This window comes from Leucoraja erinacea, chromosome 18 (assembly GCF_028641065.1).
Source record: "Leucoraja erinacea ecotype New England chromosome 18, Leri_hhj_1, whole genome shotgun sequence".
Classification (NCBI taxonomy): domain Eukaryota; kingdom Metazoa; phylum Chordata; class Chondrichthyes; order Rajiformes; family Rajidae; genus Leucoraja; species Leucoraja erinaceus.
In genome coordinates this window covers 27,418,978-27,443,471 of record NC_073394.1, presented here as the reverse complement: position 1 = coordinate 27,443,471, position 24,494 = coordinate 27,418,978, and the positions used below count along the sequence as shown (strand labels likewise).

At 43.6% G+C, this 24,494-nt stretch overlaps 1 protein-coding gene across 2 annotated transcripts in view; it reads right to left on the bottom strand.

Moving 5' to 3' along the window:
* Positions 1 to 24,494, bottom strand: part of cracr2b (calcium release activated channel regulator 2B) — a 115,709-nt gene that overhangs the window by 41,502 nt on the left and 49,713 nt on the right. For both annotated transcript variants that reach the window (XM_055649689.1, XM_055649688.1), the window contains 7 exons: positions 18,614 to 18,785; positions 16,400 to 16,546; positions 15,040 to 15,130; positions 13,767 to 13,862; positions 4,622 to 4,809; positions 2,089 to 2,160; positions 949 to 1,003 (listed from right to left, as the gene is read on the bottom strand). In XM_055649689.1, coding sequence (XP_055505664.1) covers positions 949 to 1,003; positions 2,089 to 2,160; positions 4,622 to 4,809; positions 13,767 to 13,862; positions 15,040 to 15,130; positions 16,400 to 16,546; positions 18,614 to 18,785 — 821 coding nt within the window. The remainder of the gene's footprint in view (positions 1 to 948; positions 1,004 to 2,088; positions 2,161 to 4,621; positions 4,810 to 13,766; positions 13,863 to 15,039; positions 15,131 to 16,399; positions 16,547 to 18,613; positions 18,786 to 24,494) is intronic.

Below are 24,494 nucleotides of genomic sequence, written 5' to 3'. Positions count from 1 at the left end.
AGCATCCAGAAGATATCCAGGGCCTTTACAGGTGACCAAAAATACAAACACGTTTTAATGATGTTTTGTTTTTCAAATTGTTCGACAAGGATGAACAACTGCAGGGCTTACTTTCTGAGTGATTATATAATCATATCCTTCCTCATGACAGCAGCAATATTTGTCAGGCTTGTTTTGAAAAAAAAAGAAAATTACCTAAAAATTAAAACTCCCATGTACTGTATAAACACATTTCAAATAAGAAGCAATGTTTTGCCCTTCAGTGACCTATGCATTTTTTTTGACTCAATTAGCTGCTTAAATGCTGAGACATGATGAAAACATAGCAAAACCTATTAACACCTTGTAACCATTTGGGTATTGTGACCTTCCACATGTTGAATGCAGTGAAGAGAACGACATTTCCCTTTTAGAACAAATACACACTCTCTCACACACTCACGCACACACAAAACAGATTTGAAAGTTGCAGCATTGAATAAAATTAGTCAATGGAACAAACAGAGCTTCATGAAACAAATTGAATTTGTCACGATCAAAATAGCCCATTAGACATTTCATTCTGCTCTTTTCCTTTTGAGGAAAAATCTAAGGAGACACTAATCTTGCATTAACAAAGTGCAAATATTTTGCTTGAGTTTGTATAAATGAAGCTGACCTCACATCTTTTCTCACGGCAGGTGCTCCGTTGTGTTAAGGCTGACAAACTTATTTTGCATCCCTCTCTGAAAATAGCCAGCAACATGCAACCTAATTGGCTTTAATCCAGCACACTCTTTCCTCCCAGTAAACATGATACACTTGATAAGGTATAGAGCTTGGCAGTTATGGTTTACAGTGGCCCCAGGGAACGGTGTGCGGGTCCAAGCGCTGGCGGCAGCAGCAGCAGCAGCAGCAACAACAATAATTGCTATAGTCGGGCACTACAGGTTGCTTTTTGAGACTAACCAGCTTCTTGGCTTCATGGGCATCCTTCTCATCTCGAAGCTTCCTGTTCATGTCCCTGATTTAAAGATGAAAATGGATTTTTGATCAACAATCACCCATGTTTCATAGGACTGCACACCTCCCTCCCCAACAACACAATCCCACTGGGTTATGACACCAATGAATCCCCAACAGTTACTTCACACCAGATGTGACAGTGTGGAATAAAATCCCAATTTCAATGTTACACACTCCAAAGACATAAAGGTTTGTAGGTTAATTGGCTTTGGTAAAATAATAAATCATCCCTAGTGCGTAGGATAGTGTAGTGTACGTGGTGCTTGTTGGTCGGCGCGGACACGGTGGGCCAAAGTGCCCGTTTCCACGTTGTATATCTAAAGTCTAAAATAAAGTCTAAATTCTCGCCCTCAGTGAAGATTAAGGACAAAAAGAAGAAAAGGGTTTTGAGGGGCAAGTAAAAAAAATGACTGAAGAAGGGTTTCGACCCGAAACGTTGCCCGTTTCCTTCACTCCATAGATGCTGCCTCACCCGCTGAGTTTCTCCAGCATTTTTGTCAACCTAAAAAAAATGATACATTGGAGGAATTGTTGGTCCTTGACCTGATATGTTAACTCTAATTGTTTTTTCCACAGACGATGGATGCTGCCTGACCTGTTGAGTGTCTCCAACGTTTTTTTTGTTTTTATCCAAGTTTTTCAGCTCCTGCCATTTTTCTTCGGCCCATCAAGTCCATGCTGACCATTGAACATGTGTTCACACTAGTTCTATAATATCCCACTTGCGCATTCACTCCTCACATACTTGGAGCCAATTAACTTAGAAACTCGCACGTTTTCTTTTAATTTTCAGCATATTGCAGGAATGAGGGGAAATAAGGAGATGGGGATCGAGCTAAAGAAATTTCACCTTTGGGAGCCAGCATGGACCCGATGGGCCAAATGGTCCCCTGTTGCGTCATTAAAGTGTATCAGGAATAAAATAAAATATTGGAAAATCAGCACGTAAGTGAGTGACTTAAAATATTATCAAATGCATTTTCTAATGATATTATCCTTTAATCATAGTAAATGTTCTTTTAGTTACTAAAAATATCAACTTTCCGCAATATAGCTGTCAAATTAATAAATCCCAATCAGTACCTGAGCAGCTCTAGCTGTCTTAACAGACTTTCTCGTTCCTTTTGCATATTCTTGGACACCTTCAGAACATCCCTGTTCAGAAACAAAAAGCTGAATTTGAAAATTGCATTGTTGCGTTAGGCAGATGAGATTCACCATGGTCATTGGGAGAATCCATTAGAGCTATGATTGGCTATATTGCAAGGAAATACCTTTGTACTGCAACAGGATTGATTTTCTGGCATTGTGTGTAGTTTCACACACTGCTAGGAACAGCCATTATTCAATAGCTAATAGGGGTTACCCCCTTTACATATGTTTAATTTAGTTTAGTTTATTATTGTCACATGTGCCGAGAGGTACAGTGAAAAACTTTTTGTTGCATGCTCTCCAGTCAGAGGAAAAAGTATTCATGATTACAATCAAACCATCCACATTGTACAGATACACTTTGTGCTGGATAACATTGATGATCTTATGTGATGTTCGCAAGTGGAATGTAATCCTGATTTGTGGTTGTAGATAGTGGTGAGAATTTGGGGAGTTAGGTGTGTCACTAACCAAAGACTATATATAAAGCTTCTCATCTGATTTTGGGACCATTATGTTAATGTCATTATGTTAATGACCATTTATTGTCACGTGTACTGAGGTACAGTGAAAAGCTCTTTGGTTGCGTGCTATCCAGTCAGCAAAAAGACAATACAAGATTACAATTACTGTACATAATTACATTGAAGCTTGGACAAACACCACACCAGTAACCTCTTCACTATGAGTTGCGCAGGGAATCGAGAATAAAACCTGGGTCACTCCCCATCTGCACTTAGAGTCAGCGACTCCATGAGTGTGCAGTTACGAATAAATGGGGCAGCTATCTGTATTTAAGGAACATTGATAAAGAGTAGTTAGTTCAGGCACAGGCATGTGTGGTGGAGAGTAAATAATGAGCCATGTGGATGGACACAAAGTGCTTCAGTAACTCAGCGGGTATAGCAGCATCTCGGGAGACAAAGGATGGGTGACGTATCATCCTTTTCCTCCAGAGATGCTGCCTGACCCACTGAGCTCCACCAGTACTTTGTGTCTATCTTCGGTATAAACCAGCATCTGCAGTTCCTTGTGTCGACAATATATGGCATGTAGCATTGTTTTCTTGTTCCAATAAAACTACAACATTGTACATGAATGGTTGCAATAAAACTCCCTCAATATATGATTCTCAACTCGCCTCTCTTGCAGCTTAGCATGCCCTTCAACCAATGTAAAGCAGAATACTTTTGCAGAGCCGTTAATGATGGGATATAAATACACAATTTATTAGAAATGCCCCTATTCAAGAAGTGGATAATAAGAGAAAGTTCAAAGCTTCAAACCAAATGAAATATTAAGAAAAATTAAACAGTAACAGTGTCACGTGATATCAGGGTCTTGAATATTGGGTTACAGGGTAAACTAATTGATGGAATACTACAAATCACAAACAATATTCAACGTCCATGCTGACCGAGATGCCCCATCCTACACTCATCCTACCTGCCTGCGTTTGGCCCACAGCCCTCTAAACCATTCCTAACCATGTACCTGCCTAATTTGTGCTTTATGATCATAGCTGATCTATTCTGACCTCAACACCTCTTCTGTGCCACCGAACACCTTCTTTAGACTTTAGTGATACAGTGCCGATACAGGCACGGAGCACCTGGAGAAATACCCACGCTGTCACAGGGAGAACGTGCAAACACCTTACAGAAGGCACTTGTGATCAGGATTGAACCCGGGTCTCTGGCGCTGTAAGGCGACAACTCTACCACTGCGTCACTGAGCCGCCCCTATCTACTGAGCCCTAAATTCCTCATCAATCATAAAACGATCTATTATACCTTAAGTCCTTCTAATGCCCCTTTCCCACTTAGGAAACCTGAACGGAAACCTCTGGAGATTTTGCGCCCCACCTAAGGTTTCCATGCAGTTCCCGGAGGTTGCAGGTGGTTGCAGGTAGTGGAAGCAGGTAGGGAGACTGACAAAAACCTCCGGGAACCTCACGGAAACCATGGGTGGGGCACAAAGTCTCCAGAGGTTTCCGTTCAGGTTTCCTAAGTGGGACAGGGGCATTATGATCGACCCTCCACAACCCTTACGGTAGATAAATTCGAGAGACCCTTTAGACTTCAGAAATACAGCCAGAAACAGGCCCTTTGGCCCACTGAGCCAACCACCAATCACCCCGTGCACCAACACTATCCTACATAGTAGGGACAATTAACAATTTTATCAAAGCCAATTAACCTATAACCTGTACAACTTTGGAGTGTTGGGAGGAAACCGGAGCACCCAGAGAAAAGCCACGTGGTCATGGGGAGAACATACAAGCTCCGTATAGACAGCACCCATAGTCAGGATTGAACATGGGTCTTTGGTGCTACAAGGTAGCAACTCTACCACTGTGCCGTTTCCTCTATTAAAAATAAATTCTCTGCACCCAATTTATAACCAATTGAGGATTTAATCCAAATCCAAATGACTTAAAAATGGCGAAGAAGCCGGTGCCTACCTGGCTTTCTTCTGATGCACACTTCGTGTCTCTTCTTGAAGATTCTGGAAGTTACACCGTGTGGCCTCCAGGTCCTGCCTCGTCCTCTCCAGCTGGTCCTGCAGCTCATCATTCACACGTCTCAGTCTCTCGTTCTGGACCCTGACATCTGTCTGCTCACTGTTAAACTCTTCAAACTGTTGTTCCAGCTGTCAACATGATGAATGAAGCATGAGAACACATGATCCATTACTTGAATGTGGAAAAAGTTAAAGTCAACCATTTTCTCCCATTCCCTTTACTCTTATAGCCAATCCCCACCATTGTATTACCGCCCTCTTGCTGAGCCCCACCTGTGCTGAGTAAAGGCCCTGTCCCACTTAGGAGACCTAAACAGCAACCTCTGGTGACCTTGCCCACCACCCAAAGTCTCCATGAGGTCACAGGAGGTTTTGGTTACTCTCCCTAATGGTCGAAAGTGGTTTCTGCGTGGTTGAGGCTTCATCTAGGTTGCTGCTATTTGTTCATCATAAATTAAAACCAGCCTCGACTAAAAATAGGTTGCAGTTTTAAAAATCAATAATTTTTTAGTCGCAGGTCTAGTCAAAGCCGTTTTTTTTCCATAGTCGAAGAAAGTTTTCAACATATGCGTGGGAAGTGGTAGGAGGTTGCAGGTCACCTCGAACTTGATTTTTTTTTTGGGTGGCGGGCAAGGTCACCAGAGTTTGCTGTTTAGGTCTCCTAAGTGGGACAGGGGCTTTAGTTTGTGAAATTACTATGAAGGCATTAAACTTTGGACCTTTTGGGCTCATACGATGCAGAATTGCACAAAACCAGTGTATTCATTGGATTAGTTTATAACTGTCACATGTAACGCGATTCTGTGGAATGACACCAAATGTTGGAGTAACGTAGCAGGTCAGACAGTATCGCTGGAGAACATGCATGGGCCGCAACTGTAGGCTCCACTGACCGTCTCCTCTTCCCTGGCTGCCAGCAAGTGGAGCCAGCAGCTCACCTGGATTCCAGTCCTAGTTCTAGTCCGAGCATCTGAGGAGGGATCTTGACCCGAACTATCACCTATTCATGTTCTCCTGGGGATGCTGCCTGACCCGCTGATTTGCTCCAGCACTGTGTGCCTCAACAACCTTAGCTCCATTAGCACAACCTTCTCCTCCATGCAGTACAAAAGCCACTGATCTCCGAGATCACTCGTGAGGTGTCAGTCTCAAATGATGTGGAAAAAACGCAGAAAGAAAAACATTCTGCTGCTTTCCAGGCAACGTCACATATCAAAGTGAAGAACATTTGCAGCATCTGAATATACATCAGATTTGCATCTGAATATACATAAACCAAATACTAGTTTAGTTTAGTTTAGAGCAACAGCTAGAGCAAACAGCTCCTAACAGGAAACAGGCCCGAGTCTGTGCTGACCTGCAGTTCCTGTACACTAGTTCTATCCTACAATCTAGGGGCTATTTACAATTTTTACTGAAGCCAATCAACCTACAAACCTGTACGTCTTTAGTGTGTGGGAGGAAACCGGAGCGCCCGGGAAAAACCTATGCGGTCACGGAGAGAACGTACAAACTCTGTATAGACAGCACCCATTGTCACGATCAAACCCGGCTCTCAGGCTCTGTAAGGCAACAATACTGCTGCACCACCGTGCCACAATCTGAGGACAAAACTTTTAACTGTGAGTGCCAGGTTTGAGAAACAAATTGATTTGCGTGATCATCCAAACATTCACAAACCAAATATGCGCCATGGTTGCCGTTACAAACGTCAGGTCGGTCTTTCTGGGAGTGAACCCAGAGAGCGAGGAGCCTGGATAAAGACCCCGGCCATGTCCTCAGAACCTGCATGGATTCGCTGGCCGGAGTATTCACCCATATCTTTAACCTCTCCCTATAACAAAGTCAGGTTCTCAGCTGCTTTAAGAAGACTAATTTCATCCCGGTGCCAAAGAAAAATAAGGTAGCGTGCCTTCACGACTACTGGCTGGGTGACATGGCAGGGGATTGTGCAATCCCTGAGATTCATCTGTCCATACACACATATTCCTTAAAATTATGCTAAGCATCCTCACTTTTTCTATTCAAAATAATCGCTCTAATAGTGAAAAGACACAAGGTGCTGGAGTAACAGGATGTCAGGCAGCATCTCTGGAGAAATGGAAAGGTAATGCTTTGCATCAGGACTTCTCCATACCCTTCAGAATCTGAAGAAAGGTCCCGAACCTAGGCATGTTCTCCAGAGATGTTGCCCGACCACCTGAATTAATCCAGCACTTTGTCTTTTTCTGCAAATCAGAATCTGCAGTTCCATGGATGTACTAGTCACCTTATTACAATCATACAATCATGTTAACGCATCAAAGCCATATTTAGTTGGCTTCCAAGGAGACCTCCCAAGAACATGTAAAGTCTAAATATGTGCACTTGCTTTCTAAGTGGGTGTATTCATATGTGCTAAATGGATTTCATCTCCATTCAGTTTGTAAAATAAAAAACATAATTTTGCATGCTTTGCAATGCTTTTGTTGTTAAACCTCTCAATGGAAGTCTTAAAACCAGGTAAGGTCCTCTTCCTTCATCCATTACTCTGACAGTTCTCACATAAACTCCTGCTTTTACGGGTTATTTCCCTGATGCAGCACTGCAAGTTCGTGATTTATTGCACCACAGGGCTCTTTCAATCAACCCAAAAACATTAAGTCAATGAGCAAGCTTTTTTAGTAGCTGACACTAATTTATCAGTGTTTATGGGCAGTAAAATGTGAATAAGAGAATACTTTGCATCTTTTAAAAGCAGCCAACACGATTTTACTAATCATATTGCAGTATCATTCATATCAGGTAGCTTTAAATCTATTGATACAAGGCTCAGGTTTTTTAAATCAGGAAACAAACTGGGTGCAAAATAGCAAAGGAATTATTTGCATGAGACCTACTGAAGGGTTTTAGACCCAATTAATGTTAAATGATGGTTAGGAGAATTCTGACTGAAACTAGCAAGATATGTAAAAAAAGAACTGCAGATACTGGTTTATACCGAAGATAAAAACAGTCCTGGAGTAACTCAGCAGGTCAGCAGCATCTCTGGAGAAACAGGATGGGTGACGTTTTGGTTCGGGACATTTCTTTAGGCTATCCAGATACAAACTACTGAAATGAAAAATGTAACTCTCAGAGGTTTTACCATCCTCCCCTTTATCTTAAATCCATGCTCTCTAGTTTTAGATACCTCAACCATGGGAATCGCATACCGGTTATCTGCCCTATCTAAGTCTCCCATAATTTTATACACCTCTTCATCCTCGCTGGAGTTTAGAAGAATGAGGGGGGGACCTCATTTAAACGTACCGAATAGTGAAAGGCTTGGATAGAGCAGGCGTGGAGAGGATGTTTCGACTAGTGGGATAGTCTAGGACTAGAGGTCATAGCCTCAGAATTAAAGGACGTTCCTTTAGTTCCTAAATAATTTCTTTAATCAGAGGGTGGTGAATCTGTGGAATTCTTTGCCCAAGAAGGCTGTGGAGGCCGTCAATGGATATTTTTAAGGTAGAGATAGATAAATTCTTGATTAGTACGGGTGTCAGGGGTTATGGGGAGAAGGCAGGAGAATGGGGTTTGGAGGGAGAGATAGATCACCCATGATTGATTGGCAGAGTAGACGATGGGCCAAATGGCCTAATTCTGCTCCTATCACTTATGACCCTGCCAGTTTTCAGCCTCGTTCTCTCCACACTAATGAGAAGCTTGTTGGAGAGGATGGGTAGGATTGTACCAAGTGAGATTGATAACATTTTGGGGCTTTGAAGTTGCTTTGCTTGACTCTGTTGAACACTGAAATGGGGTTTCCATGGTTATGATGGCACCATGCCTGCCAACATAAAGCAGATCGAAGATGGAGATGAATTTCTACACGGCATCAAATTTGAGCGAGGTGATCCAGAGTCAAAGGCTAGAGTGATGGTGAGGTGTTCCTCTGGATTGAACCCAATGCCCACCAATGGAATTAGAGTCATAGTCATATAGAACGGGAATAGGCCCTTCAGCCCAACTCATCCATGCTGACCAAGATGGCCCTCTAAACTAATCCCATTAGTCTGCGTTTGGCCCATGTCCCTCTTAAACCTTTCTAACAATGTACATGTCCAAGTGTCTTTTAAATACTCTGATTGGACCTTCCTCAACTGCCTCCATTTTGGGCACTTAATACAAATTTGATTGCGGCTCATAAATGGCTGCTGTGGCTCATCAGATAACGCACTCACCTCTGAATCAGAGAGTCATTATTCCAAGTGCACTTCAGAGATCTGAACGCAAAAACAACTAGATTCCTCTTCCATTACTACGCTAACAATGTAGCTCCGTCATTGCTGCCATCCTTTGGAAAATATCTTTTAATGGGGTTCAATCAGTAACATACTCCCTTGTAAGGTCATAAGATCAAAAATGATAGGAGTAGAATGAGGCCATTTGGCTCGTCAAGTCTACTCTGCCATTCAATCATGGCTGATCTATCTCTCCCTCTTAACCCCATTCTCCTGCCTTCTCCCCATATCCTCTGACACCCGTACTAATCAAGAATCTACTGTATCCATCTCTGCCTTAAAAATATCCACTGATTTGTCCTGCTCAACCTTCTGTGGCAAAGAATTCTACAGATTCACCACCCTCTGACTAAATACATTTCGTCTCATCTCCTTCCTAAAAAGGACGTCCTTTAATTCTGAGACTATGACCTCTAGTCCTAGACTCTCTTCACTCTCCCACTAGTGGAAACATCCACTCCACATCGACTCTCTGCAAGCCTTTCTGTAAGTTTCACATCAAGCGTCCTAAAGATTTGACGACCAGGGCAATTTCCCCTGGTGTCTCATCAATATGTATTCTTCAGTTAACCTCACAAAATCAGATTGCCTGGTTATTCTGTGAGAGAGTATACTATGTATACATTTTTTCAACATACTTGCTATATTGTTATGACCACTTCAATGACTGCTGCATTAGTTGTAAGGTGCATCTGTGGGAGGTTTCACATGCAACGCAATGAAATTACAGATCACAAATTACAGCTGAGTAAACCTGTGGCGTTCCTGTAGAGTTCATGATGTGGTAATGTTGTCTAACCAGATTATGTATAAATAGACGTTGCAATCTGCAGGTTTTGTTGACCAGAGCATAGGGACTAACTAAAAGTAAATATCTGAGCACAATACCCACAAACCTTAAGCAAGTCAAAAAACAATTATAATAAATTCTTACGTAAGGATATCATTGTTTGAATGGAATACAAAGCAAATCATGACAAGGTTTAAGATTTGGTTCCCACTGCAATCTATTTAAGCAACAGAATGGAAAAAAAGGAGAGGCAAATCTAATCATACTAAGCTCTCAGCAAATATAATTATTACTTAACTCCAAATTACACCTTAGTAAAAATATACAAAAATAATGAAAACATCATGTACATTTAATTTAGTTTAGTTTAGAATTTCAGCGTGGAAACTAGCACTTTGGCGCACCGAGTCCACACCAACCATCGATCACCCGTACACTAGTTCTATCCTACACGCTAGGGACAATTTACAGGTGCCAATTTACCTGCAAAACCGCATGTCTTTGGAATGTGGTAGGAAACCAGAGCACCCAGAGAAAACCCATGTGGTCACAGGGACAACGTACAAACTCTGTACAGACAGCACCCATGGTCATGATTGAACCCGGGTCACTGGCGCTGTAAGGCAGCAACTCTACTGCTGCGCCACCGTGCCGCCCCTATTACATCGTCCATCGAGATACTGCTGACATACTGCATTACAGCATGGTACGGCAGCTGCACCATGGCAGACAGGGAGAGGCTTCAGAGGGTAACTAGGACAGCACAGAAGATCATTGGTTGCCCTCTCCCCTCCCTGATGGATATTTACACCTCCCGCTGCCTTAGCAGGGCAAAGAATATCATCAAGGACAGCTCCCATCCTGCGTTTGGACTGTTCGACCTGCTGCCCTCTGGAAGGCGCTATAGGTGCATCAAATCTAGGACAAATAGACTCAGGAATAGTTGTTTTCCGAAAGTCATAACTACTCTTAATTCACACATGCACTGACTTCACAGCCCAACACCCGGACTTCCATCTATTCTATCCACGTACTGAAATTTGGAACTGTAATGTGTATTGTAACTGTAATTTAACATTTTTTTTAAAAACATTTTTAATATTTAATATAATCTTTAAACATCTGCCTAAGAATACTACCTATTCATCCTTCACCATTTTGCCTTTATAGATATGTATATAGCGCCGCAGAATTGTGCACCTATCCCCCCCCCTTTTGTTTTTGTTTTATGTTTCTTGTTTTTTGTACTAAATTATATGTATGCACTGAGTACGAGCTGCTTTTAATCTCATTGTACATGTGTAGTGACAATAAATGGCATATCTATCTATCTATCTATCTATCTATCTATCTATCTATCGATCTATCTATCTATCTATCTATCTATGTGTAATAGATGATCTTGCTCCAGTTAAATAAAGTACTGTAACTCTTTTGCAAAAGCTTCTCTTCATTTCTTTGCATTCAACATATCATCCTTCACAATATCTGCAGCTCCAATGAGATACCACCACTAAACACATTCCTCAGCCCCTCTGCGTTTTGTAGGGACTCTCTGTGCGGCCCCCTTGTCCACACTTCCATCCCCATACACCACTCCCCTGCTGCATGGGAATGAGGAGTGGCGATGGGAACCATTATGGAAGGAGGCTCAACATCAGTCCTTTCACCTCTTCCCTTCCCACCATCCAGAGACCTAAACTCTCCTTCCAGGTGAAGCGCTGATCCACTTTTTCCCGTCAAGTCAATTGTATTCAGAAGATAGAGACAAAGTGCTGGAGTAACTCAGCGGGTCAGGCAGCATCTCTGGAGAAAACGAATAGGTGACGTTTCAGGTTGGAACCATTCTTCAGACTGAAAGTAGATGTGTGGGGGGGGGGGGGGTGCTGAATCAAACTGGAGGCGAGAAAAATCTAATAATAATAATAAATTTTATTTATGGGTGCCTTTCAAGAGTCTCAAGGACACCTTACAAAAATTTAGCAGGTAGAGGAAAAACATGTAAGGGGAATGATATAAATATTAGAGACATGACTAGTACACAAAGTAAAGACAGAATTCAATTCAAAACACAATATGAGGCAATTAATGCACAGATGAAAAGGTAGGGGGACGTGGGGCTAAGGATAGGCAGAGGTGAAGAGATGGGTCTTGAGGCAGGACTGGAAGATGGTGAGGGACACAGAATTGCGGATCAGTTGGGGGAGGGAGTTCCGGAGCCTGGGAGCTGCCCTGGAGAAGGCTCTGTCCCCAAAACTGCGGAGGTTGGACTTGTGGATGGAGAGGAGACCGGCTGATGTGGATCTGAGGGACCGTGAAGGTTGGTAGGGGGAGAGGAGGTCAGTGAGATATGGGGGGGGGGGGGGGGGGGGGGGGGGGCAGATGGTGGAGGGCTTTGTAGGTGAGGACCAGGATTTTGCAGGTGATCCGGTGGTAGATGGGAAGCCAGTGAAGTTATTTGAGGACTGGAGTGATGTGATGCCAGGATTTGGTGTGGGTGATGAGTCAGACGGCTGCGTTCTGGACCAGTTGGAGTCGGTTGATGTAGGTGGAGCTCATGCCAAGGAGAAGTGAGTTGCAATAGTCCAGTCGGGAGAAGATGAAGGCATGGGTGAGTCTTTCAGCGGCGGGAGGTGTGAGAGAGGGTCTGAGTTTGGAGATGTTGCGGAGATGAAAAAAGGAGGTTTTAATGACATGGTGGATGTGAGGCTCAAGGGAGAGGGTGGAATCAAAGACCACGCCAAGGTTGCGGGCCTGGGGAGATGAGGAGACAGTGGTGCCGTCAATGGTGAGAGTGGGGTTATTGATTTTACTGAGTGTGGCTTTGGAGCCTATGAGGAGGAATTCTGTCTTACCGCTGTTGAGTTTGAGGAAGTTATGTTGCGTCTAGGTTTTTATAGCTGACAAACAGGAGTTGATATGGGAGAGGGGGGGGTTGTGGGAGGGATTTGGTGCCGAGGTAGATCTGGGTGTCATTGGTGTAGCAGTGGAAGTCCAGGTTGAAGTGGCAGAGTATCTGACCAAGGGGGAGGATGTAGATGATGAAGAGGAGGGGGCCGAGTACGGAGCCTTGGGGAACGCCTTGAGTGACTGTGGCTGTAGCAGAGGTGTTGTTGTGGAGAGAGATGAAGTGGGATCTGTTGGAGAGGTAGGAACTGAGCCAGCTGAGTGCAGAGCCTTCATTGCTGAGGTCTTTGAGTCTGGTGAGCAGGATGTTATGGTTCACTGTATCGAAGGCTGCACTCAGGTCGAGGAGGATGAGGATGTTGAGGGAACCAGTGTCAGCGGAGGTGAGGAGGTTCTTGAGGACTTTGAAGAGAGCAGTTTCTGTGGTATGGAAGGGGCGGAAGCCAGCTCTAGAACAAATCAGGGTCGGCAACAGATGACCTCAGGATGGGTGGACCCCATAATGGCCCATTGTTGGCAGGGGAAGATGTGTTAACAAGAGGGATGCAAGGATGTGAACAGTGGAACTGGTAGGATGACTGGGTGGGAGGGGGGGTGCAGGAATTACATGCAATTTGAGAAATTAATGTTCATACGTCTGAGTTTTATTTAGTTTAGTTCAGTTTAGTTTAGTTTAAAGATACAGCGTGGAAACATGCCCTTTGCCCAACAATGTCCACACCAACCAGCCATCCTCGCACATTAACATAATCCTACACATACCAGGGACAATTTTACATTTACACCCAGCCCCAGCGCAAGCTGAAGGAACAATACCTCATCTTCTACCTGGACGCAATATTAAACCCTCTAACCTGTGATAACATGTTTTTTCTTCCAATCTACAGACTAGGTAATGAACACCTGACTTATGAACACGGGTACATATGAATAATACATTGTTAAACATTTCTTAATGTCATTTTCGTTAAACGCAAGAATAGACCAAATAATCATTGATAAAATAAATGTGACTCTTCCACTCCTCCCCCCACACCAAATTAATTCTGAGGAAAAGGATTCCAAATGAAAACTGGGTTAAACCCGTTAATTGAAAAGTAAACCATCATGGAGCCACCTCGTACCTTCTTTTGTTGTAGAATGATGCTTTCTAAGTCCTGCTCCTTGCTCTTCAGTTCCCTTTCTAGCTGATGGTTCCGTTCACTGTGCCTCCACACATCCTGTTGAAATAAAAGGCAAGAGCATTTACTTTTCGTTACGTTTCATTCTTTCTGTGGTTCATTTGCAGATGACACCAAGGTCGCTGGGGCTGCAGACTGTCGAAGAAGACAGTCAAAGTATACAGCGGCATATAGATCAGCTAGAGAAATGGGTGGAGAAATGGTAAATGGTGTCTAATCTGAGCAAGTGTGAGGTGGTGCACTTTTGGAAGTCAGGTATATAGTTAATGGCAAGTCACTTTATAATATTGATGTACAGAGGGATCTTGGGCTCCAAGTAAATACCTCCCAAAAAGTGACAACAGAAGTAGATAGAATGGTAAAGAAGGCATATGGTGTTTGTTGGAGCATAGAGTAAAGATTCAGCAAGACATGATGCAACTTTATAGGACTTTGGTTAGGCTGCATTTGGATTATTGTGTACAGTTCCATTATAGGAAGGAAGTGGAGTTTTTAGAAGCACTTTACCAGTATGCTTCCTGGATTACAGGGTCTAAGCTAACGGAGAGAGTGGACAAACTTGGATTGTTTTCTCTGGAGTGTCGGAGGCTAAATGATGCAAGTCATAGGAAGGGGCAACAATCAGAACCTTTTTCCCAGAATGGAAAAATAAAATATTAGAGGGCACAGCTTTAAGGTGAGAGGAGCAAAGTTTAAAGGAGATGTGTGCAGTAACATCTTTACACAGCGAGTGCCACTCCCCAGCATAATTAGTAACAGCTGGGTTGACCAGTTGAACTGACTCATCCTAGAAAACCCAGGTAGGTTAGACCAGACCCTGTGGAAATCGGCTCTTTGGTAGACTGAGTCCACGCCAACAAGTGATCACTCCACACTCGCACTATCCAACATATTAGGGACAATTTACAATATTTACTGAAGCCAATTAACCTACAAACCTGTGCGTCTTTGGAGTGTGGGAGGAAACTGAACTTATGCAAAATTACACGGTTGCAATCCTCCTTTTAGTTACCCATACATTAGAGATACAGTGCAGAAACAGGCCCTTTGGTCCACCAAGTGCACTCCGACCAGCAATTACCCCGTGCACTAGCAGTACCCGATAGACATGGGGCATTTTACAATTTTTTACCAAAGCCAATAAAATTAATAAAAAACAAATTGGAAAACGTTTGGATCAAGCCAGCGTGCCCCAAAACTAAAATCAAGGAATTACCTCATTCAATAACTTGTTTTTCTCCTTCTTGATCTGTTGCTCCATTTCATCATAAAGACAGCGTACCTCTCTGTCATGCTCACATTCCTTCCTGTAGTTAAAAAAAAGATGCATCAGATAACAATGCGGAAACTTTGCCGACGGTGTCAAAAGGGGACTGGACAACATCATTCATCTTGGAATGATCTGCTCTCTCTCTTGTACAGAAACCATTGAGGAGGTAGAAAGAAAATATACTATCTACTTCTTGTAGGTAAAGCAAAGAAAGTTAAACAGTTAGGAGGCCTTTCAAGTTCCTGACACATTTGGTAACTGTATTCTCCTCTCCTCTCTTAAAGAATTGATTGCACCAGGTTCAGGGGCAGCTTCTTCCCCACTGTCATCAGATTACTGAATGGTCTTTCCATGAACTAGGCTGTAGTCCAGATCTCCCAACCTACCTCAATGCCCACCTAGCACATTTTATTATTTGTACTTTTCAGTGGTTATTTATAATCACATGTTTGAGTTTGAGCTTAGTGTATAGTCACATGTACCGAGGGTACGTGCTAACCAGTCATACAGACATACAGTGAAATTCTATTTTTGCATACAGTTCAGTAAAGTATCACCATATATAAGCAAATAAGTACAAATGTATGGAAATATTCCACTGAGACCACATGCCAATGTCGCCAGGTTTTGGCGCCATTTTCAAAGTCCAGTCCGGTCTACGCGCTTGGTCTCCTGGAGCGGTTTCCGATCCAGACAAGCCCTGGGCTGCTGCAGGGTCTTCAGCCGTCTCCTCCGTCCAGATCGTCCAGTGAACAGTCGTTCCTCTCCTCGCCCAGCCACCCTCAGCCTTTGTGCCTTGAGAGCGCGGAAGGTAAGACCCAGGTTCACTCACTCTCTTATGGCCCTTATTGGTCTTGCGTCCACTGTTGCCGGCTGCTCTCTCTTTCGTTGTAACTGTACTGCTATAACGCCACTGTAACATTATTTTTGTACTCTGGTATTTTTCTCTTCCTGCATTACCTGTATGGTTATATCATATGCATGTATAGTATGATTTGTCTTTTCACTCTATCTCTGCACTCGTGACAATAGTAAACCAAATCAATATAATGAGTCAATACCAATTCTTCACATGTTAGCTGGACCAACAAGTACTAGACATTCACTGAAGGAACTCAAAGGCATTATGCCCTAACTCATTCCTTCCTTAACCAGGCAATCATAAATAATCACTTCCAGCAAGGGTTGAGTCAAGAGAGAGGGGGAATATAGAATAAAGGGAATACACGTCTTCAGTTTTTGCTTGCGAGAGAGTATAAAGTAGGTTTAAGCAATTATATAAAGCATAAAGTGTGTAAGCAATTACCGTTTCAGTGCTTGCTCTATGGTTTCCTTCTCCTGATGCATCTCCTGGATGTGTGATGAAACTTTGACTAAAAAGTGTTCAAAGTTCACCAGCAGTTCCGGCTTCCCTCTCTGGAGCCTGGCCCACAACTCCCTCACCTCACTTTGACTGAAAGGGTTAAGAAAAGGCAAATTTAAAGCAAAAATGCCAACGATTTCAAGTTCATTCATGAAAAAAAAAATAAAGAAATCAATATAATGAATAACAGTGTTGTAAGTTTCAGTTTTAGTTTAGTTTAGAGATAGTGTGGAAACAGACCCTTCAGCCCTCCGAGTCCATGCCAACCAACAATCACCCCACACACTAGTTCTATCCTACAAGACAGCAACAATTTACAGAAGCCAATTAACTTACAAACCCGCGCATCTTTGGAATGTGGGAGGAAACTGGAGCCAGAGAAAACCCATGCCGTCACAGGGAAAACGTGCAAACTCTACACAGACAGCACCAGTAGTCAGGATCGAACCTGGTTCTCTGGCGCTGTGAGGCAGAAACTCTACTGCTGCACTGGGCCACAAGTTTTGGAGATGCTGTTTTACATGAAAAGACGCAAAGTGCTGGAGTAATTCAGCGGGTCGGGCAGCATCTCTGGAGAAGATGGAGAGGTGACATTTCTTCAGACTGAATGTGTGGGGAGAGTAGAAAGTTGGAAGAGAGGCGAGGCAGCACAAAGTGTACCTCACCTAGACTTGCCCCCTATTTCTCCCCTCCCCCTCCATACCTTCCTCAGTCTTCTCAATTCGCAACTCTTCAATCTTTACATCTCACACCTCTTGTTTTTTAATCTCTGGCCTTTGTTTCAACCATCTGCCTATCAAAACCTGCCACAGTTTGTCCCGCCTCTCCTCTCTCCCACCTCACTTTCCCTCTACCCCCTACAATCTTGTAAATGTGGGATATCACCACAGAATATTCCATCAAGCATTGTGGTGCGAGTCACTGGAAAATGCATTGATCACTTATGTTAAATGGAGTGTAGCCCTGACCAAGTCAGTTAAAGATAACACACCTTATCTTTTACATATGAACTTTTCACTTTTTTGAAGGCAGATTTCTCAAGTTGGTGCCTAATGAACCAAGTTCTACCTGAGGGTTCTCGTGATGATGGTTCATTTTGGCTCAAAGATTCAAGTAACAAGAATAACTGTTTCTTAAAAGCAGATTGCTGTCTGGTTTAGAAGGTTTCAGCTACAAAGAGAGGTTGGGTAAACTTGGATTATTTTCTCGGAACGTCAGAGATTGAGGGGAGACTTTATCTAAGTAAAATTAAGAGTGACAAAGAGAGGGTAGACTTTAGACTTTAGAGATACAGCGCGGAAACAGGCCCGTCGAGACCGCGCCGACCAGCGATCAGCCCGTACACTACACACTAGGGAAAATTCACAATTTTTACTGAAACAAATTCAGCTGCAAACCTGTATGTGTTTGGAGTGTGTGAGGAAACCGGAGCGCCTGGTGAAAACCAATGCGGTCACTGGATTGATCCTGGGTCTGTGGCGCAGTAAGCAACTCTACCGCTGCACCACTGTGCCGCCCCTAGACAGTCAGAACCTTTTTCCCCAGGGTTGAAATATCCAACACTAGAGGACATAGTTATAGGATTCTAGGGGGGAAGTTTAATAGAGATGCACGGGGCGGGTTTATTTACACAGGGAGTGGTGGGGGCCTGGAAATCCTTTCTGGGGATGGGGGGGAATCATGTACAGGCAGATGAGATCAATTTAACTGGGCATCATGTATGCTGCAAACATTGTGGACCAGTGTCCCACTCCTGTGCTGTACGTTCTATGTACTATGATCAACATTGGATCAATTTTAAGGCCAGCTACATACTCCTATTCAATCATAAAACCAGTTGTTAGATATTCATTATATAACCTGATTACATGATCAAATTATAATCTGGACCAGGTTTTCCAGAGGCCTTGAATAAATATTACTTTGAATTAAACACAATTAATTTGTCTTGAACACAATGAAAGGTCAAAAGGCCCTTTCTTTATCACAATAATAAATTCTTGAAAATCAGCTCTCAAAATCTCCTTCACTTATCTGAACTGTACTTTCTTTGGATTTCTGTACTAGCTGAACTATGACGAATCAGGTACTAATATTCTTTTTTCTTAGACACAAGAAATAAAATGAACATGAATAGCAGATTTGTAAAGTGCTTACTCCTCAAAGATCTGCGAAGCTCCCAGCTGTTGCATCATGAAACAAAATCGCTTCTCTTCCTGATCCGTGACCATATCAAGCTCTTCTGACCAGCCCGATTCAAACGTTTCATCATGCTTCGAGTTTTCTAGGTTTTCAGCAGTTGGCACTACCTTGATGCCAGTGAATTGACCTGAATGTTCAAGGGAAATATAATAGCTAAAAAAAAAAATCCTAACTTTGACAATGCAAATCCTAAGTTCAAATAAGCAGTAAAACCATCACCATCGAAGGGAACTCTCAAAAAGGCAGCCAACATCATCAAGGACACACACCACCCTGGCAACACTCTCTTTTCACTCCTGCCACCGGGAAGAAGGTATAGAGTGTGAAAACTGCAACAGCCAGGTTCAGGAACAGTTTACTACCAACAACTTTATACACACACACACATATATATAGAATGTACAGTATATGTACATATATATATATATATATATGTACAGTGCATTCAGAAAGTATTCAGACCCCTTCACTTCTTTCACATTTTGTTACATTACAGCCTTATTTTAAAATGGATTAAATTATTTTTTTCCATCAATCTACACACAATACCCCAGAATGAAGAAGTGACAACAGGTGTTCAGAAATGTTTGCAAAGCAATTAAAAATAAATAATTGAAATATCACATTTACATCAGTATTCAAACCCCTTGCGATGACACTCAGAATTGAGCTTTGGTGCATCTTGTTTCCATTGATTATCCTTGAAGTGTTTCTACAACTTCATTGGTGTCCACCAGTGGTAATTTAAATTGATTGGACATGATTTGGAAAGGCACACACCTGTCTATATAAGTTGCCACAGTTGCCAGTGCATGTCAGCGCAAAAACCAAACCATGAAGACGAAGGAATTGTCCATAGACCTCTGAGACAGGATTGTGTTGAGACACAGATGTGGGGAAGGGTATAAAACAATTTCTGCAGCATTGCAGGTCCCGAAGAACACAGTGGCCTCTGTCATTCATAAATGGAACCACCAGGACTCTTCATAGAGCTGGCCGCCCGGCTAAACTGAGCAATCAGGGAAGACGGTCCTTGGTCAGGGAGATGACCAAGAACCCGATGGTCACACTGACAGAGCTCCAGAGTTCCTCTGTGGAGATGGGAGAACCTTCCAGAAGGACAATTATATCTGCAGCACTCCACCAATCAGGCCTTTATGGTAGAGTGGCCAGACGAAAGCCACTCCTCAGTAAAAGGCACATGACAGCCCGCTTGTAGTTTGCCAAAAGCTATGAGAAATAAGATTCTCTGGTCTGATGAAACCAAGATTGAACTCTTTGGCCTGAATGCCAAGCGTCACATCTGGAGGAAACCAGGCACCGCTCATCACCTGGCCAATACCATACCTACGGTGAAGCATGGTGGTGGCAGCATCATGCTGTGGGGTTGTTTTTCAGCGGCAGGAACTGGGAGACTTATCAGGATCGAGGGAAAGATGAACGGAGCAAAGTACAGAGAGATCCTTGATGAAAACCTGCTCCAGAGCGTTCTGGTCCTCGGACTTGGGCGGAGGTTCACCTTCCAACAGGACAACGACCCTAAGCACAAAGCCAAGACAATGCAGGAGTGGCTTCGTGACAAGCCTGTGAATGTCCTTGATTGGCCCAGCCAAAGCCCAGACTTGAACCCGATCGAACATCTCTGGAGGGACCTGAAAATAGCTGTGCATCGATGCTCCCCATCCAACCTGACAGAGCTTGAGAGCATATGCAGAGAAGAATGGGAGAAATTACCCAAATACAGGTGTGCCAAGCGTAGTGTCATACCCAAGAGGACTTAAGGCTGTAATCGCTGCCAAAGATGCCTCAACAAAGTACTGAGTGAAGGGAAGAATACTTATGCAAATGTGATATTTCAGTTATTTATTTTTAATTACTTTGCAAAAAATTCTAAACACCTGTTTTTGCTATTTTGTTACGGGGTATTGTGTGTGGCTTGATGATTTAAAAAATTAATTTAATCCATTTTAAAATAAGGCTGTAACGTAACAAAATATATACACACACACATATACACACACAAAAAAAATATATATATATATAGATATACACACATGTGTGTATGTGTGCGTGACATTGCCATCATGTCTATGTAGTTCAAAGCTTATTTGGAGGTTGGAGTTTAATAGCCTGATAGCTGAGGGGAAGAAGCTGTTCCTTGAAGTAGACACAAAATGCTGGAGGAACTCAGTGGAACAGACAGCATCTTTGGAGAGAAGGAAGGAATGGGTGACGTTTCGGGTCGAGACCCTTCTTCATCTCTCGACTCGAAGGGTACCCATTCTTTCTCTCCAGAGATGCTGCCTATCCTGCTGAGTTACTCCAGCATTTTGTGTCTACCTTCGATTTAAACCAGCATCTGCAGCTCTTTCCTACACAAGCTGTTCCTTAACCTGGATGTTTAAGTTTTCAGGTTCCTGCACCTTCTTACTGATGGCACGAGTGAAATGAGTGTGCAGCCAGGGTGTTGTGGGTCTCAGATAACATCTGGGTGCTTCAGTGGAGGCAATCATAGAAATGAAAAGAAACAAAGTGAGAATGAAGAACTGGAAACAAGGAACTGCAAATGCTGATTTACATAAAATGGCACAAAATGCTGGAGTAACCCAGCGGGTCAAGTAACAACTCTGGAGTACACAGTGACTTTTCGTGTCAGGGCGCTTCTTAAAGTGAATGAGGGAATGTGAATCACATCACATCACACAACTAGCAAGTGGATGGAGATCACACCTAAAGTCCTCAGAGTGAATTGGAGACACAGAGTAGACAGCTGGTCTCTGGAGCCATAAAAACAAACTGCTGGAGGAACTCGGGCTGTATCTGCGGGGCAAAGGGATGTGAAGTTTTGGGTCAAGACTCTGTTTCAAAATGAGTGTGTAATGGGGAAACACTCAATATAAGTGGGAAGGAGGAGATGAAGCAGGAAATGGTGAGCAATAAGGGGGTGTATGGAATAATCTGACAGAGGAGGCGGTTGAGGCAGGTACTATCACAACATTTCAAAAGGATTTGGACAGGTACAATACAATACAATACAATTTATTTGTCACTTGAACCTCATAGAGGCTCAAGTGAAATGTTATTTCTGCAGTCATACATACAAGAAAAAAAAGACCCAAGACACAACACAATTTACACAAACATCCATCACAGCGCATCTCCACCTCGCTGTGATGGAAGGCAAAAAAAACGTATCTCTCCCCTGCACTTCCCTCTCCGCCCGATGTCAGAGTCAAAGTCAGAGCCCCCGGCGGGTGATAACAATTGTCCCGCGGCCATTAATGCCGCGCCGGGTGATGCAAGGCCGCGCTCCGGGTCTTGTTGTTGGAGCCCCAGGCGGGCGCTGGCAAAGTCCCGCAGCCGTTGAAGCCACGCCGGGCGATGATGTAAGGTCCCGCTCCAGGTCATCCTCGACCCCGCTACTCGGGCGGGAGAAGTCGCCGTTGCGGAAGCCCCGAAAAGCGGTCTCCCAGCAGGGACCCACGGGCTCCCGGTGTCACTGTCCACCAGACCTGCGGTAAGCCTCCGAATCTCCGAGGGTCGGGTTGCAGCAGCGCGCCACCACCGCTCCTCCCACTCCGGACATGGCCAGCTCCGTGATGGTGAGTAGGTCCGCAGCTCCGTGACTGGAGCCCCAGGACGTTCCTGCTGGAGGCCGCTCCACGGTGCAGCCCCAACGACAACGGAGACCCGACAGGGAAAGGTCGGGTTCTCCGTGCAGGGGAAAAATTTTAAAAGTTTCCCCCCCCCCCCCCCACCCACACACACACACACACACGCATACCCCATCAAAAAAAAAAACTACATTAAAACGGGACTAAAAATAACAAAAAGACTAACGGACTGCAGAGGCCGCTGCGACGTGAGTCGCGCCGCCCACCTACATGGATAGGAAAGGTTTAGAATGATATGGCCAAATGTAGGCAGGTGTGATTTGTGGAGATGGGGCATCCTGGTTGGTATGTTGGGCCGAAGGGCCTATTTCCATGCTGTATGACTCCATGACTCAGTAAAGGGACACAAAGTGCTAAAGTAACTCAGCGGGTTAGGCAAGATCTCTGGAGAACATGAATAGGTGACGTTTTGGGTCTGGACCCTTCTTCGGACAAACAATAGGTGGATCCAGGTGAGGAGGGTTGATGGAGGATTGAGATTGATGGGGGAGGGGAGGCTGGAGATAGTAAGAGGTTGAGCAGTAATCAATGAACAAAGGTTCAGCCAGTCAAACCTGTTCACACAACAAGCAATTAGAAGGAGATAAGGGCCAAAGCTTCCAGAGTAAAGGTGTTACCCTGCCAGCTGGTGAATGGGCATCACAGAGGAATCAGAGCAAGAACATTTTATGATTATTACAGCTCTGATAATGATTGCTAGATGGCGGTGTATAGTTCAGTTTAGAGATACAGCGTGGAATCGGACCTTTCAGACCACCAACTCCACGCTGACTAGCAATCCCCATACATTAGCACTATCCTACACACTAGGGACAACTTACAATCCTTTCTGAAACCAATTAACCTACAAAACTGTGCGTCTTTGGAGTGTGGGAGGAAACCAAAGCACCGGAGAAACCCCAACGTGGTCACGGGGAGAACGTACAAACTCTGTACAGACAGCACCCGTGGTCACGATCAAACCCAGGCCTCTGGCATTGTCCTCTACCCCTGCACCACCAAGATGAGAAAATACTTCTTCACCCAGAGGGCAGAGAGTCTTGGAGATCATTCTTGAACGGGGCAGTGGAGGCTAAGTTATATTCAAGTTACATTTGATTTTTGGATATTAAGAAATTCAAGGAATATGGGGTTTGTGTAGGAGGTGAAAGATTGGTCTTGGATGGCCAACTCCTGCTGCTATCTATATATTGTGCAAGCAAGGCTAAGTGGTAATTCCACCAATAAGTTTAAGTTATTATACTTGTCATGTTTAATCAGTATGAGTCACCTCTCGACAGTAGTCTGGTCTGTTCTACTATTTGGCTGCAGTAGATGTATCAAGCATTCAGTAGAGGATTGTAGGAGACCTGCTGTTTTGCAAAGCAGAATAACCCAAGGATAATCCCCACCCCCCTAATGACCTGAATGCCTCACAGTTTAATTTAGTTTAGTGATACAGCACGGAAACAGGCCCTTCGGCCCACCGAGTCCGCACCAACAAGCGATCTCCTTACACCAACGCTATCCTAAACCCACTCTGTCCTTTACAGTGACAAGGCCACCAGCATAATCAAAGACAAGTCGGTCTCCCATCAGGCAAAAGGTATTGAAGTGCAAAAAACCACATCTCCAGACTCAGGGACAGTTTTGTCCCAGCTGTTATCAGGCAACTGAACCATGCTACCAACAACTAGAGAGAGGTCCGGAGCTACTAGCTACCTCATTGGAGACCCTTGGACTATCTTTCACTAAACGCTATTCATGTTATTCCCTTTTATCCCGTATCTGTACTCTCTGGATAGCCCGACTGTAATCATGTATTATCTATCCACCTGCTGGTCAGCACACAATAAAAGCTTTTCACTGTACACGTAACTAAACTAAACCCAAAATCAAAAGTTAAAAATGCATGCTAATTCCACGACTAATTTCCATTGTATCTATTTGGAGTAGCACCGGAGGGATGAAAGGAAAACCGTAATTAAGTCAGAGTTGTCTGTGTTGCCACTGGAGTCTAAGCACAGCAGGCCATCATTGGGTAACATGTCCTATTCAAAGTACACCCATAAATATTACACCGGATCTTTCATTGTAACCGTGTGGGAGTTGAAAGAACATTTCCAATTGAAGGAAGCATTGATTTGGAACTAAGCTGTACTGCAGACACTATCTTTGCTTTT